This window comes from Cibotium barometz, chromosome 36 (assembly GCF_041138505.1).
Source record: "Cibotium barometz isolate CiBa-2024 chromosome 36, ASM4113850v1, whole genome shotgun sequence".
NCBI lineage: Eukaryota > Viridiplantae > Streptophyta > Polypodiopsida > Cyatheales > Cibotiaceae > Cibotium > Cibotium barometz.
In genome coordinates this window covers 11,327,699-11,340,832 of record NC_141081.1, presented here as the reverse complement: position 1 = coordinate 11,340,832, position 13,134 = coordinate 11,327,699, and the positions used below count along the sequence as shown (strand labels likewise).

Sequence of the window (13,134 nt, the reverse complement as noted above, 5' to 3'; positions counted from 1 at the left end):
CTCTAATGATATAAATTTTACCATAACTTCGCTATTGCATTTTTTATGAAATGATAAATGATTAAAATTACACTTTTAGTATAAAAATTATTGTGCATAAATTCATTTTCTAAGTCTATAAATTTTGCCATAGCTTCCCCACATTTTCTATGAAATGATAATACTTAAAGTTCCTCTTTTAGAATAAAGTCATTTATGTATAAACCTTCATTTTCTAATAAGAAAATTTTGCCATAACTTCCCCGCATTTTCTATGAATTGAGAATGGTTAAAATCACACTTTTAACCTAAAATTTAGTATATGTATAAACCCAAGCTTAAACATAAACATTAATTCATTATCATAATCAAGAAAGCATGGTTTTAAGAGAAAAACCATAAAATAAAATGCATCCCAAGCACGAGGGAGGTTGGGAAGAAGAATAACATTAAAAGGAGAGCATAAACAACATTGTTTAGGCTTACCCTTGGTTTGCTTGATTCTTTACCTTGCAAAAATGGTGTAGCCCTCATGGAAGAGGCTTGGCCACCAAGGGGAAAGGGTAATCTTCAAGAAAGAAGAGGTTTAGTGAAGCCCCAAGCAAGTCCTTGGCCACCAAGAGAGAGAGAGAGTAATCTCCAAGAGAGACTAGAGGAGAGAGAAGCTCCAAAGCTCTCAAGAGAAGAGGGAAATTAGAGAGATAATAGAAATAAGCTAATTTAGAGAAAATACTAGCATGGTAATGCTCCAATATGAAAATACAAAGGAATGAGGGTCTATTTATAGGTGAGGGAGGCCACCAACCAAGTCCAACTGGTTCTAGAGGTTTCCAGCTTCAGTTTGACCCAATTTGGACAAGATTTGGATCAGTTTGGCTCCCTTTTTGATCTAGTTTGCACCAAGAGAGAGGAGAGATGAAATATCTTGATTTTTTTAAATTAAAAAATCCAAACAATAATGATAAAAAAGGCACCTACCTCAAGTGTTTTCCTCTCCTTACCAAGGTGTCAAAAATGCATCATTTCACCTAAATATCTTGTTTTTTTATTAATATACCTTAGTTTTAACTAATAAACCATGTACTCAATCAACTCTTCATCTTATGTGAGCATTTACTCATTTTTGGGCTATTTTATTTTATTCATTGTATTTATCTCATCCCAACACTTGGATTAATCCTATTGGCCCTTTGGAATCTTATTTGGACCTTAATCCAAAAATTTTAAAAATGTGGACCTTTAGGCTAAGGTCTCTTATACACATATTTAATTAATTCCTAATGCACATTGGAAAGTTTATTTTGAACTTCAATTTCAGGGGAATTCATCTTAGACATTAGGAGGATCTTTGCATCTAAAAATATCGCAATGGGCGATTCTTCCAGGAAAAAATATTCTAACGTACTCAAGAGCCTTAAATTACCCTTTTTCATTCCGACCCAACCCGCAGGTCACATGGCCGGGTCAAGGGAGCTTGTACTTGGATCATAGAGACCAATGCTTTTTTTCCCGTTAAGAGGAACAACCGTTGATTCTTTTCCATAGAACAAGGATTATCCGTGATTTACTTCAACTATCGTAACTTAACATAATTGAGCCTTATTTTTGGGATCCATCAGTCCAGCCTATCCAATCCCATGGGTTAGCCAACTGCCCAACCATTGTATTAATAGGATCCATTTAGAAATTTGGTTATGTTTTGTCCCGGGTACTAGGGAAAAGAGTTTCCATGCCCCCTTTTCCAAAACAGCATTGCAATAAAACCACAGAGTTTCCATCATAGTACCCAAGAATATAATTAAGTATTCCATTCATCCCATAGTACCCACCCCACGAATATAATTAAGTATTCCATTCATCCCCTTCCTCAGCATACCTATGGCATCATTGGCAACTAGAACACTCACAACTTGCTCACTCAGGGTCCTTTTCAATAGTTCCTAGCCCATAGTACCTCGGAATATAATCACATAGTACCTAGGAATATAATCACATAAAAATCATATGGACTCTCAGTTGAAGATCAGCAAGATCAACCAATAAGATCCATGTAAAAGAGCCATGAACTCATCCGTTGAAGACCAGCAAGGTCAATCAACTAGATCCATGTCCGTGTTCAGAAAACAACTCTAACTCATTTTCTTACTCATCACACGCATGGGTATCCTAGGCAACCCAGAGTCCGAGCACCATATGGTCAGCACCCTCTAGGTTCCTTCGCGCAGGTGACCTAGCGCTTCACTCATAGGCTGCTTCCTTGGTTCCTCATCCACCGTACCGGAAGCTCACCATTTAAATCGAACCGAGGTTGGTCAAGACCTCGGCCGACCTTGCCACTTGAGACGTCCTTCATTGACTCTCCGTCAGCTGTGTAACTTTTTCACTTAGGTCCCCACCATGACCTCATTCACAAGATGGTCAAAATGATTCCCCAGCATTCTTGACATAAAACAATCTTTAAAAAATAGGTTTCACATACAAATACAATTCCAAACAAAATTCACATCTTTCCTCTCATCACTCCACATCCTTTCACATTATTCCTCATCTTCCCACATCCTTTCACATTATTCCTCATCATTTCTCATCTTCCCACATTTTTCTACATCAATCCATATCACATCACATCATTCCCACATTAACTCACATCCAATCACATCATTTCCACATCAACTCACATCCAATCACATCATTCCCACATCAATTCACATCCAATCACATCATCCCACATCTATTCACATCCATTCACATCCATTCACATCTATTCACATCCATTCACATAATTTCACATCCATTCACATGAATTGTCAACGAAGCCTACATCTCCCTCAACACTGGAGGCCTTCTACCTTATTTAGGGAATGGCCTCCTTATCTTATACCACCAATGTCGTGAGTAAATGGAGGTCATGTGGCAGCCACCATTGGCACCTCGCAACTCGATGACTCCCACGTCGTCGCTTACCCCATGGACTTCACCTCCCATAGCAAAACTGATAAACTTTTTTCGATCCCACAGACCAGCTGACTCAACACAAGGAGATCAGGCCCCCGATGGCCATGATGGCAGAAACAACGGCCAATTGGCAGCCTCCCACCTCCACCCCCACCATCCTTATCTCCCTCACCTCCCCCTCCACCACCCAGTTCCTCTCACCCAAGTACTCTCACCCAAGTACTGTTGAGATATCAAGCTCAACTAGTGCTACGGCGGACATTGATGACCCGCCTGGGTGATAGCATCTGCATCTACACCACTGGCATGGTTGGTGAGATTATGGGTGATATGCGGCCAGAGGGATGACATGCTGTGTGACAACCATTTTGGATTACTAGAGACTCGCATAGTTATAGCACCACCTCATTTAGTTGGGTTCACATTATGGACCCACCCTTGTATGTTGTAGTAGTTGAGTAATAACCCATATAGTGTGTACTCTTATCTTTATGTTATGTTGGTTGAGTAGAGAAGAAGAAGATAGAAGAAAATTCAGCTATCCATCTCTCTTGTGTCTTACTCTCTCTTGTGTGTGTGTGTGCTAGGGTTTGAAGCTCTCCCTCTCCCCTAAATTCTCTTTATAGTATCAGAGCGCCTGGTTTGTGTGAGAGCTAAGGAGGCAAGCAAGAGGCAAGAACAAGCAACAAGGAAGGAAGCGGTACTACAAGGGGAAGAGAACCATCATCTCTTTCCCCTTCTTGGTTTAGGTACAACACCCCCTCAGTAGCTCTAGGAGCTACACATCTATGATTGAGGAGCTATCTTCGCGGGAACAGAGCTACAAGGCAGGTCTATTGGACAATGTTTTTGAGTCAGATTTGCGTTTCAGGCGCGTTACGGGCCCCGTTTTGTCATTGCAGGGTATTTTTGACAATTTTCCCTAGAAGTTCTAGTAGAGAACTATTTTTGCTCAAAATATGGTTATTGCGGTGCAACAGTGCATTTTTTGAAGTGTAGATAGGGTTTGCACATGTATTGTTGATACTAGGTGTATGTACATGTACTCTGGTCACATTTGGTGACACACAGGCTGTGCTGCTGAAGTACCGCTGCTTGCAGCAATTATAGGAGATACTACTGTATTACAGGTTACATAGAGAAGTTATTTGTTTGCAGGTTATTTGATTGCTGCAGGAAAACATGTCGGACAAAATTAATCATACTGTTAGTGAGAATCTAGATTAGAATAACTTCCATGCCTGGAAGTTCAGAATGACCAATTTCCTAATGGGTAAAGGTTTTTGGGATTATTATGTAGTAGAAGGAGACAATGAGGAGCCTCCAGAGTTATCTGAGGAGAATGCTACTATACAGATATAAAGGCATTCAAGGATTGGAATCATGGTGCAAGAAAATTCATGTACTGGCTTTCAATTAGTGTCATAGACACTATGATAGAACACATACAGGATGCAAACACTCTAGCAATTGCATGGCAGAATCTGGTTCAGATGTTCCAGACTAACACAAAGGCAAGGAAGTTGCAGTTAAAGCAAGAGTTGCATATTGTAGAAAAAAAAAGCATGTCCATCAATGAATATGGCTTAAAGATCAAGGGCATTGTTGAATCCCTTGGGTCTATCAATGTATCAGTGGAGGATGATGATTTGGTGAGTGTATGTCTGAATGGGCTTGGCAAAGAGTACAAGCCATTTAAGACCTCCATTGCAGTTAGGAAGAATATTCCCAACTTTCGGGACTTGATATCTATGTTGATCATACAAGAAAAGGCTTTAGGTGAGGATTCTTCTTCACAAAGCAAGAACACATTAGAATAGGCCTTTTGCTCTAATTCAGGTAGAGGCAGAGGTGGAGGCTGTGTGGTCGAGGCCAAGGTGGTGGCCGACAAGGAAATTAGAATTCTGGACAACAATAGTCCAATGATTCACAACAGCAGCAATCATACACAGGTGGAAGAGGCCAGTCTAGAGGTAGGGGGAGTCAAAGTGGCTGAGGTGGTTGGAAAAGAAATCAAAATGCAAATAACATAGAGTGCTATTTTACTGTGGCAAACCAGGACACATGGCAAAGGACTGCTACAAAAAATAGAATGACATTGAAAGTGGAAAGTTGCAGCAAGGCAACTATACATCATCTAGCAAACATGGAGGTGATGACAGAAGTGAGCAGCTATTTGTGATGTAGCACATACTTAGTTCCATAGCAAGGGATGTGTCAGGATCTCAAGAACCACATGACCAGTCATGCTGAGTGGTTTAGAGATATGCAAAAAATGAAAAAACTAGGTTATGTAGAAACACGTGATGATACTGCGCATCCCATTGCACATGTTGGCAAAGTGCCATCGTTATGCAGGATGGCAAAATGAAGTACTTGGCTCATGTACTTCATGTTCTGAATATTACAAAGAACCTGGTTTCTATTGGATAGATGGTTGAGCAGGGTCTTCAAGTGAGGTTTAATCCTTAAGGATGTTTTATGGAAGACTTCAAAAATAAGTGTCGCTTGGTTGCAAAGGGTAACAGAAATGGCAGGATGTTTACTTTGCATGTGAACATGCTTGAGATAAACGGAGCCATGTTTGCGCATAGAAAAGGTGTCATTGGTAGATATTGACATATGACACAAACACATTGGTAATGTGAATATACAATGACTGAAGTCTATGGAGGCCCAAAATATTGTCGCAAGTTTGCCAAAGTTTAAGGTTGATGGTATGCATAAGGTATGTGAAGCATGCCAACTTAGTAAGCACGCCAAACATGCTTTCCCACATGAAAAGCATATCAGTGCAAGGCCATTGGATGTCATACATTTAGATGTATGGGGACCGACCAAGACTGCAACAATTACAAGTTGCAGGTACTATGTTACATTCAGTGATGACCACACTAGGAAAGTGTGGGTTTATTTCATGAAGGAGAAAAGTGAGGTGTTTGCTCACTTTCAGAGATTTAAAGCCTTGGTCGTCGAGAAGGAAAAAGGCATGCAAATAAAATGCCTAAGATCAAATGGTGGGGGAGAATATTTCTCCAATGAGTTCAGGGATTTCATGAGAAAGCACAGAATCAAGATGCAGTTTACGTGCAGGTACACTCCGCAACACAATGGTGTTGCAAAAAGAAAGGAAAAACAGGCACATTGTATAAGTGGCATGTGCCTTGATTGCTAAAAACTAGACCATAGACCTAAGATAGGATAGAGTGAAAGTAAGACAATCCAAACTAACCCAGTAGTCGGGGGGGACCATGCGTACCAACAGGAATGACAAAATCATACCAAGAGCATAGGTCTATGCCCAACCTAGAATGGGAACCCACTCACCAGGGACCGACACTCACCAAGGATTGGAAACCTCCTATCAAAGGGAGAGAGGCCACCCTGAACAATTCTATCAACCTCCAACACCTAGGTACTAGTAATTCCCACCTCACGAAATGTATCCTGGATATCACATGGGACATTATGATATTCAGACTGGTCCACCATTAGGGAAAGGACTACCAGTGGTATACTACCTGCCAGGCCCATCTCCCTACCTATCTTATCCCAACCCTCTCACTAGCCCCCGCCCATTGCAGGATTGACTTTGAAAATGTTGAGGAATAGGGAGGGGGTAGCTGTAGGAATAACACCACCAGCATCGGCTTAAGCAGCACAAGGGGCTAGCCAGGAAAGGAATAAACTAGGCCACATCTCTAAATTGATCACCAAGTTTGATAGAGCTGGAGATCCCATACCGCACCTGGAAATGTTCAATCAGATTTGGGAGGAATTTGGCCATGTGGATGACTAGGTTAAGGTGAGTGTCTTTGGCCTCCGAAGATGGAAAATCTAGGAAGTGGTTTAAATCTTGCTGAAGTTAGAGGATAAAGCCACCTTTGAAACCTTGAAAGAAGCTTTCAAAGTGGGATATTCATAGCAAGGAACTCGATGAAGCCCAATCAAACAACTACACAACGTAAAATAGAAGGATGGGGAATCCATCCGAGACTATATCAACTGGATGAGATACCTCCATTCCTGCTAAACGAAATATATAAGTTCTCATATGAAAGGTTGATTGGGAGGTTCCTCAAGGACCTGGAATATGTACCCTTTCACAACTCCTTATACGCTCTAGCCCACATCTCCTTTGAGCAAATGCTATAGGAGTGCTATGGACTTTGATGATAATTTCAAGGAAACTCATTCTCGAGAATTGCATGAGGGAACATTTGGGGCATCCTTCAAAAATACTAGCACAAGATCTGAGGGGAAAGGGAAAGAGTCCTCTTCAAGACAACAGGTTGAACAGGTAGCAGGTAGCCTTAATGTAGCAAATGACCCAATATTAGAGAACAGGAAAAGATCTGGAATCGAGCTGGCCAACCCCATCTTTCCCCAAAAGGGAGTTAGTATGGTGCCCGACTTATCGAGCTAACCATACTAGCACGGAGTGTTAACATTTGATAACTCGACCCAATCTCTACTGCACTTACTGCCAAAGGTGGTGTAATCATGAGACCACCACTTGCTACCACCAAAGAGCTGCTCAAGCACAAGCCCTACCCCACAAACCCTAGACAACCGCTGGCCTTGCCAACACTAGCACTGCATAACGCACCTCAACTAGGCCATGAAGTGGCTTAGAGAGGAATTCTTAGGGTACCCAAAGTGCCTCAAAAGTTAGTCGAATATCCTAACCCTATTGATGAGAAAGAAAGGCTGAAGGCAGCTTAAGAGTTGGTTAGGGACTGTCCAGGTCAATTGGAAGAGGAACCTTAAATAGCATACCTCGAAGAATGTCCCTAGTTGCCTTCCATAGGAGATGGTCACCCAACCTAGTTGCAGAGTATCTCAAAAACCTAGGAGATGGTCACCCAAAAAGAATAGACATGGAAGTCTAGGTCCCAATACCCTACACCCACAAGAGCCTAAACACGGAAAAGGGTGATCCAGCTCAAGAAACTGCACCCGATCTTAGAGACACTGTAGGTCTCTCCTCCTTCCTATCTTCTCAAATCTAAATCCCTATTGGCACCTTACTCCAAGGTAGCCCAAGTTTATGGAAGGATTGGATGGAAGGACGCCTACGTACGAGAGTAGGAATGCAAGAGCCCATAGAACTAGAAAGCTTTGACGAGACAGACGAGGATGGATTCGTAGAGCCCCATGGAATCACTAGAGCCCCTACTATTCAAGTCAACAAACTAGGGAAATACTTTAAAGGAGATGAACGCAAGGCAGCACTCCCCATAACTTTCGATGGCCTTCAAGTCACTGCCATCCTGGATGGAGGAGCTGGAGTGAGGATTGTTACTAAACAATGCTGGGAGAAATGGGGAGCACCTGCCATGGATGACACGACTTTACTTATGAAACTTACTGATGGAGCCACCGCGCAAGGCCCTTAGGATCCTCCTGAGGGATTTGAAGATTAAGATCCTCAAGATCAACTTTTTTGACACACCTTCATGGTGATGAACTTCGGCCAATAGTCTGTTTCTTATGATTGCATCCTAGGATGTCCATTCATGAGAGAAACCAAAATGATCCATGACTGGGACACGGATTATATCTATATCCCCGGAAGAAAAACCAAATGATAAAGGTCAACTTGTGCACTTGGAAAGTCTATCCTATGAGTGGCTGACCCTTCGCAAAGGATTCGGTAACAACAACCCAATCCACCCGTAGTCCACTTATGCTAAACATGCCATAATGAGAGAAACCAAAATGATCCATGACTCGGACACGGATTATATCTATATCCCCGGAAGAAAAACCAAATGATAAAGGTCAACTTGTGCACTTGGAAAGTCTATCCTATGAGTGGCTGACCCTTCGCAAAGGATTCGGTAACAACAACCCAATCCACCCGTAGTCCACTTATGCTAAACATGCCATAAGACGATCAATGAGGAGAGGGATAGCATGGAATTTGAACCCCTCCCAATGCTGGAAGGTCTGAGAATTGGATGCATATCCTTGCCACCTTGGACATACTTCCAAGACACAAAGCCACCCAATTTACTATAGTTATGGGAAAGAAATCATGTCCCTCTACATGCTAAGCATCACGTGTATACCCAAAGTCACAAGTCATGAGCCTAGGAATGACAATAGGGAGGAACTATTACAGGGAAACCATCTGTGGAGAACTCATAAACCTAAGGGCTTTCTCGAAAAAAATGCATGCGTCTTCCCAAATAAGTTGAAAGAGCATTGGCTGAAATATGTTGGAGCTATCGACACACAAGATTACTTCTGCTAAGTTTGGCAGAAGGAGCTCACCGAACATTCCCATTCCGGTCAATACGGTCACCTCCGAGAACTGAAGAAACCCATTGATTCCCAACTTGAAACTCAAAAGCTTTGCCACTTTGTATCCAAGGCACGCAACAAAAAGTTAGCATTTACAGTCAAAGAAGCCAAAAATTTGATGGAAGAAGAAAGCGCTAAAGCTGAGGAGACTAAACAAGTCCCTGGACACTTCAGGACCTTCAAAATGGCCGATCGTTTTCGTAAAATATGACTCGGCCCAAAGAACCCATTATGGAGAGCCAGTGACATCTTATGCTGGTCCGGAAAAAATTAAATAAGATAAGTTGGGAGGCCCAAGGCAAGATCCTAGAGCCATCTACATAGGGGAAGACCTCTCTGAGAAGAAGAAAAATACATGGTCGCTCTTCTCATAGAATTCCAGGATTTCTTCGCATGGAAGTACATAGGCTTGAAGGGTGTACCTCCCAAAGAAGTCAAACATACCATCCCCATGGTAGAGGGAGTGAGACCACAATAAAGCAAAGAGCATAATACCCTATGAACCCCAAATACACCTCACATCTCATCACCTCCATTCATATCACATCCATCCATCCATTCATTCATATCACATCCATCCATCCATCCATTCACATCTATCTGATTCACATCACATCTCATCACATCTATCCATAGAATTTTAATATAGAAATGAAGAGAATTCTAATTTTTGATATAAAGATTCTTTACGTATCTATTATAGAACAAAAACCTTGAGATTTCAAGATTTTCCTTTATAGATAATTTCACAATGAAGGTTTTCCACTTTTTGGGAAAAGGGATTTTTTTTGTTTTTGTTTTGTTTTGGGGAAACAATGGCCTTGAGGAGGTCTAAGGTGACCACATTCATGATTGATGCATTATTTTAAGAAGGCGTGGGAAGGAGGGCTTCCAGCCGTCAAGAAGGCGTGGGAAGGAGGCGTCAATTGGTCAACGGTCAATTTTCAAAAGATACATTTTATTATTATACCAAGAACAGAGAGACGTCTGAAATCGTCTCACCTTATCTTCTCACAGCCGATCATCATCTTCACTTAAAACGCTCCGCTCCGTCTTCTCCCCTCACTTAAAGCAGCTTGCTCGCGCACAGCTGCTTCCTTCGCTGAAAGCTGCCTGCCTTCCTTGCTCGCGCGCGCAGCTGCATCTTCACGTAAATTCACCTCATCAAGCCGCCTCGCAGCGCTTTCATTAATAAGCTTCTCCACGCCTGGCGGCGGCCTTCCACCAGCAGCTTGTGTAATTAGGCTCCCTAAGCTCGTAGTTAGTGAGCTAATTAAACCCTTCCTCCTGTTAACAATATGGGTCTGACCAAACCACATGCCGTTGTTATCCCCTTCCCTGCACAAGGCCACATAGGACCCACGATGCACTTATCTATAAAGCTCGCCTTAGAAGGCTTCATAATAACATTTGTTAATACACAGCACAATCATCCAATACTGAAGCGTAATTTGCAGCCCCGTTTTGAAGAGCAAGGCCTTGACATACGCTTCGCAGAGATCAGGGACAATCGAGAGAATGGAAGCACGAGTGGGCGCGACACTGCTGTTGACATGTGCAAGTCTTTCTTTAGCTTGAAGCCGGTTTTTGAAGAGCTGGTGGAAAGCCTACTCCAATCCGAGGACACCCCTGTCACATGCATGATTTCGGACTTTCACCTCTACTTCACACAAGATGTGGCCACCAAATTCGGCCTCAGAAGGCTTGCTTTTTTGACTTCTTCAGCTGGTACCTACGCATCTATCATGGCTATTAATCAAGGGCACCGATCTCCCAAGGGTAAGCCTTCATCACATTATGTAATTAGCAATTATGATTAAGTGGGTTAATCATCTCCTAATGATTTATGCGACCCTTCATCAGTATGTAATTAGAAATTATCATTAAGTGGGTTAATCATCTCTTCATCATTACGTAATTAGCAATTATGATTAAGTGGGTGGGTTAATCATCTCCTAAGGGTCGGTCAGCCGCCTTCATCATTATGTAATTAGCAATTATGATTATTAAGTGGGTGGGTTAATCATCTCCTAATGACTTATTATGTATTTTGTAGTAGCGGCGGAGAAGACGGAGTACCTGTGTTAATTATGTTAAGGCAATTGGTGTAGTCAATTGAATTGGATTTAATGGTATAATTAGTTAATGAATGGGGTTGGGCTTTACTTGTGGTCAATGGAGAGCACGTATAAGCTAATGGACGGGATTGGGCTTCATGATGACATCCATCCTTGAATTCTATACTTAATGGCTAGTGATTAAGATAATCATACTCTAATGAGTATGATGGTAACAACGTAAATCTCTTCCATTAAGCTGTGCTATTGTGTGTCTGCAGAGCCTGAGCGAATAACATGGGTGCGAGGAGTGCCGCCGCTGAAGGTGACGGAGCTACACACGTACTTGCAGAGCTACGATACGCAAGACTTCATGTTTGACATCTTTCTGCAGCCGTATAGAAGGCTAAAAGAGAGCAGATGGATTGCAATCAACACGTTCAAAGAGCTTGAGAAAGGTTCAATGGAAGCCTTGGGAGAGGAGAACAATACCATATACGCAGTGGGACCTCTGCTCCCAGCATCGTATTTTGAAGAAGGTGGAGATAGGCAGCTAGACTCGTATGGAACAGCTTCCCTGTGGCCAGAAGATCACAATTGCTTGAAATGGCTAAATGGGCAAGAGCGATCATCTGTTTTGTATATCTCGTTTGGGAGCATTGCCATCATGTCAGCCCAACAATTTGAACACTTGGCCTTGGGCTTGGAAGCTAGCCAATTAGCTATGCTTTGGGTGATCCGACCGGACCTCATGCACGATGAGGCGGCCCTTTTCCCCAACGGCTACCTGGAAAGAATGCAGGGGCGTGCATGCTTCGTGGAATGGGCACCCCAGCTCCAAGTGCTCACCCACCCGGCCGTGGGCGGCTTCCTCACGCACTGTGGCTGGAACTCCACATTGGAGAGCATCTCTGCCGGGGTGCCCATGCTTGGGTGGCCCTACTTTGCAGACCAAATGCTCAATAATAGGTGCTCTATGGACGCCTGGAACGTGGGATTACATTTTGAGGTGGACCACAATGGTCTCGTACACAAAGATGAGGTGGAGCGACAGGCTCGTGCCCTCATGCAAGGAGACACCTCTTCACAGCTCAAACACGCTGCCTCGCGTTGGCGAAAGGCCGCCCAACAATCTATCGAGGCCGGTGGTTCTTCCAACCTCCACTGGAAGCAACTCGTCAATGATATGGCCCAACCTCCTAATCTTTAAATTTATTCCTTTATTTAAATAAAAAGCTTTCCTCTCCTTTCTTGGAGGTCTGCTGCTTTGATTGTAAGGCATCGTTTCTATCTATATGGATATATGTTCAACTTTTTGTTTTGTTTTTGTTTTCGGATCCGGGGTCAACTTGGCATAGCTCTACATATATTTGTTCAATTAAAGCCACATAAACCACCAGCTTCGATGTATGTGGGGGTGGAGACAAAATCTAGGTGATAAAGGTGGAACACTTCTTCTCCCAAATCGCGGGTTCTATTCTAGCCCACCCCTCCCCCTCAGTCTATAAAATGTAGCCCATCCCTCCCCCCCTTCTCCTCCGAGATCTTGGGTTCTATTCTGACCCACCCCTGCCCCTCACTCTAAAAAATGTGTATGTTCCTCCCCCGTCAAAGAAACAAAGACTCAGATCTACCTTTTATCCTTTACTTTCTTTTAATTGAATAAACAATCAACTTCCTTATTTCCAATCCAAAAATTATGAATAAACAATTAACTTCCTTATTTCCAATCCACCAAAAATAAACAATTAAACAATTAACTTCCTTATTTCCAATCCAAAAATTATGAAAGCACCATGTTACATTCATAAAGTATGTGTAGTATAAAAAGCAC

General features: G+C 42.5%; 1 protein-coding gene across 1 annotated transcript; it reads left to right on the top strand.

Annotated features, from left to right (window-relative positions):
* The first annotated feature begins 10,247 nt into the window (after positions 1 to 10,247).
* LOC147617484 (UDP-glycosyltransferase 85A8-like) lies at positions 10,248 to 12,610 on the top strand. The gene is made up of 2 exons (XM_086775736.1): positions 10,248 to 11,022; positions 11,582 to 12,610. Exons 1-2 carry the CDS (start codon positions 10,542 to 10,544, stop codon positions 12,508 to 12,510), a joined length of 1,410 nt encoding a protein of 469 aa, XP_086631862.1. The 5' UTR covers positions 10,248 to 10,541; the 3' UTR covers positions 12,511 to 12,610.
* Positions 12,611 to 13,134: the final 524 nt, after the last annotated feature.